We start from the raw sequence: 3,724 nt of genomic DNA on the forward strand, positions 1-3,724 counted from the left end.
TAGTTTGAGGCCAGCCTGGTCTACAAAGCTGGTTCCAGGATAGCCAGTGCTACACAGAAAAATTCTGTTTCGAAAAACTAAAACTAAAAATTTTAGTAGTTCGTAACAAAAGAAGTAACATAGACAGACAGTTACAAAAATTGTTGAAACTCGATTACTGTTTTATCATTTACTAAGAGACTATCAAATATGAAAACACAGAAAAGAAACATACACTTTAGAAAAGGTAGACTTTTAATAACTGCTTTTATCACCAAGTTAATCATGCAGTTACAAAGTAGTTAGAGATTTCTGAAAGGGCATTGTTAAAAAAAAGCACTTCTTATATAAATAATATCTGGTACTTCTGTGGAGCATTCCTGTTCAAAAGCCAACACTCCAGGCAGTCTCCAGCCTGCTGTTAGTGAAGCGGTGTGCAGAATGCAAAGCCTCGGAAGAAGGGACACAGTCAGGTGGAGCCAGCCAGACTCCAAACAGGGAGCCCAAGGTTTCTGGGACACTATTTGAATTATGGTTCAACTACTCAACACAATAGCTCTTCAAATGGGAAGAACAAGTCATTTTCATGGTAAGGAGGTTACTGCACTCCCTGGACTGTGTTACAAATTCCCCAGAGTCCCTGTCACTTGCGGGTCTGAGGAGAGTGTCCCACAGTGCCACGTTCTTTCTCCTGGACAACAATGCGGTGCCAATAGCTACAAATGATACTGTTTTATGTTATAAAAATTAGCTTCTTTATTCATTATGTTTTTAGGCATTCACTGCTTGAGTTGAGGTCAGGCTTAAGTGATTAAAGGCAATTTTATTACAGCAGCATGTACTAATTTTATTCTCAAAGAATAAAATACATAAGAGAAATAGCTTTTATTTTGTTTGCAACTTAGAAAACTGAGTTATTTTGTAGATGTAAAATAGCAATAACTCATTTGAGGACCATGCCACCTTTGGAAAATGCCACGCACCTACTCTTCTATGTGTCCAAGTTCCCAGGCTTGTCCAGAAGTGGCTGGCTGCTCTTGACTGCTTCCCTGCCAGCAGCACTGACCCTGTTGGCAAGGACCCAGAGCAAGGCAGCAGAGCCAGGAGGCAGGCAGAGAGTGCACTTAGAAAAAGTACCTAACCAGTTCTGATACACGTGATTCCTACTGACACATCAGTTTGTACATGATCCTCTAATCTCTCAAGGGGCTGATTCAGACTGACTTGCTGAGAACAGTGTCCATTAACTAATGAGTCACAAGAACAGATTTCAGAGGTTACATGTAAACTTGTGACAGGTCTGCAGAAATTATAGGTGAAGTGGTGATAAAGAAGTCAGCTGTGACCTGTCTATGTGAAGGTCACGCCAGCTTCGTTGTACACCTTGAAGACTTTCTCAATGGCGTTGACATAGGCAGCTGTTCTCAGGTCCAATCCCAGGTTATACTTCATAGCGGTGCGCATAATTTGCTGGAATGAAGGAGAAAAGGCAGTGAGACCACCTGATTGTCAGGCTGTGAACACAAAAGGTACACACGAAGGCTGGGTACTACTCACCCACCATGACCAACTAACTGTAAGACTTAGACAGCCAAAGGCAAATGACTGGAGCAGCAAATTCTCCGCTGTTACCATCCAGTGAACAGCAACAACTGCTCCTGAGAACTACAGGTGTGAATGGCTTCTCTGTCTGTTAACTAGCCCGTGATCTTGAACAAGCTCAGATCACACTTAGTAATTGTTTAAAATAACCAGTAACAGGGCACTAGGAACATTCTAGAATTTCAGTGATGACAGCTATACAGCCTCGTGAATATAGTACAAGCCGATGAATCTATTTTGTTGTGTATGTGTGTGCTGTGTGCATTGTACTCTCACGTGCCCATGTGCATGTGGACGTCAGAGGAATACTTAAGGAGTTGGCTTTCTCTTTCTACCAGGTGAGTCCCAAGGACTGAACTCAGACTGTCAGATTTATCCATGGAGTCATCTTGCCAGTCCATTAGAGTGCTTGAATTATGTCTCAATTAAAAAGAAAAGCAGCAAGAATCAAGTATAGCAGCACATGCTAATAATTCCAGCACTAGGGAGGTGGAGGACGATAGGGAGCTCAACCACGTCTCAGTTATGAGGTGAGTTCAAGGTTCAAACAAGGCCAGACTAGGACGTGAGACCCTGCTTTACAATGCAACAAAATACCCCTCCCCCTCAGAAAACAGTACACTAAGAAGTACCGCCTTCTTCAGCAGACTCTATCTATGCTACTTCAGCCTGGAAATCAACATGGACAAAATTTGATCAAGAAGAAACCAGTCTTTCATCCAGTAGTCGGGAGGCAGAGGCAGGCAGATCTTGGTGTTCAAGGTCAGCCAGGTCTACATGTGAGAGTTCCAGGATAGCCAGTGCTACCTAGAGAGATTGACCCTCTCTCAAAGGACAAGAGAACAGTGTCGGAAAAGCTGCGCTCACACTGTGCCACATTTAAGGCCTGGTGTAAAAAGCATTCAAGCGATAAAAAATAAAAATAAAAACCAAAAGTCACAAAGTTCTTACTTAAACCAAATTTTACAGTTAAGTCAGCTTTGAGCTATTTCGCCAACTATCTTTTTAGTTATTTGTATTTTTGATGTATAGAGCTGTTTTGCTTGCATCTTAGTGTGTTCAGAGGCCATAAGAGCACATCAGATCCTCTAGAACTGGAGTTAAAGTAGTTAGTGACCTGTGGGTGCTGGGAATTGAACCTGGGTCCTCAGGAAGAACCAGAAGTGCTCGTTTCTTCCTAAGATGTACTGACGACAGTGCTCATCAATGGAGGCTACAACGGGACAAGTGCTGCTGTGCAGAGGCGGGGATCGGGTAACAGCATCAGAAACACAATCTGCCTGCCAAGACACCGTGCTAACCGGTGTTTCATGTTATTAACACAAAGGCTGCTATCATCTGCATACATACCCGGGCAGATCGCTCCATTGTGTAGGCCAAGCCAGAGTGCACGATGTCCTTCTCAGAGGCACCCTGTTAGGAAAAATAACATTAACTTAACAAAAACACATCAAGATATGCTTCATGTCTCTAGAAGAACACTAAGGATTAAGTTGATACTGCAGCAATATAGGAAAGATATAGAATTTCTGTTCTGTATCTGTGTATGAGCAAGATAGACAAATAATTTTCCAAACAGCTGTTTTAATGATATTAGACAGCAACAAAACTCATGAAATAGGATGATATTAAAACAAACACAGAAAAGCAGTCCGAGGGCAGGTGAGAGGTCAGATAGCAGCCCCCACTCAAGATACTCTACAAAGACGTTGTCAAGGTGCACTCACCATCTCTCTACATGTGCAGGGCCACCAGACAGACGGGACATGGCTAAAGCCGAGAGCAGCTCTAGGGAGATCTTGCCTGTGTACTTAGTAGCCCCAGCTTTAAAGTTGGGGATCAAAGAGCTTTCTATATTTCTCTAGACTATTTCTATAGACTATTCTATCTAATTTATTTCTTGGAGTTATTTCTTTAAAATTTAAGTGTAGCACAAGGCATGGTGGCATATGCCTTTAATCCCAGCACTTGGGAGGGAGGTGGATTTCTGTGAGTTTGAGAACACTATGCTCTACAAAAGTGAGTTCCAGGACAGTCAGGGCTACAGAGAGAGACCCTGTCTTGAAAAACAAAAACAAAACAAACAAAAAACAAAAAATGTCTAAGTCACTTCCATTCCTAATGTGACATAAGACAGCTATAC

At 42.2% G+C, this 3,724-nt stretch overlaps 1 protein-coding gene across 1 annotated transcript in view; it reads right to left on the reverse strand.

Annotated features, from left to right (window-relative positions):
- Positions 1-211: 211 nt before the first annotated feature.
- Positions 212-3,724, reverse strand: part of Glud1 (glutamate dehydrogenase 1) — a 38,074-nt gene continuing 34,561 nt past the window's right edge. The window contains exons 12-13 of the mRNA XM_050140676.1: positions 2,932-2,994; positions 212-1,449 (exon numbers count right to left, since the gene is read on the reverse strand). Coding sequence (XP_049996633.1) covers positions 1,330-1,449; positions 2,932-2,994 — 183 coding nt within the window. The 3' untranslated portion in view covers positions 212-1,329. The remainder of the gene's footprint in view (positions 1,450-2,931; positions 2,995-3,724) is intronic.

The sequence above is a fragment of the Alexandromys fortis genome, unplaced genomic scaffold (assembly GCF_014885135.2).
Source record: "Alexandromys fortis isolate MF-2015 unplaced genomic scaffold, M_Fortis_MF-2015_v1.1 scaffold_46, whole genome shotgun sequence".
Taxonomy (NCBI): domain Eukaryota; kingdom Metazoa; phylum Chordata; class Mammalia; order Rodentia; family Cricetidae; genus Alexandromys; species Alexandromys fortis.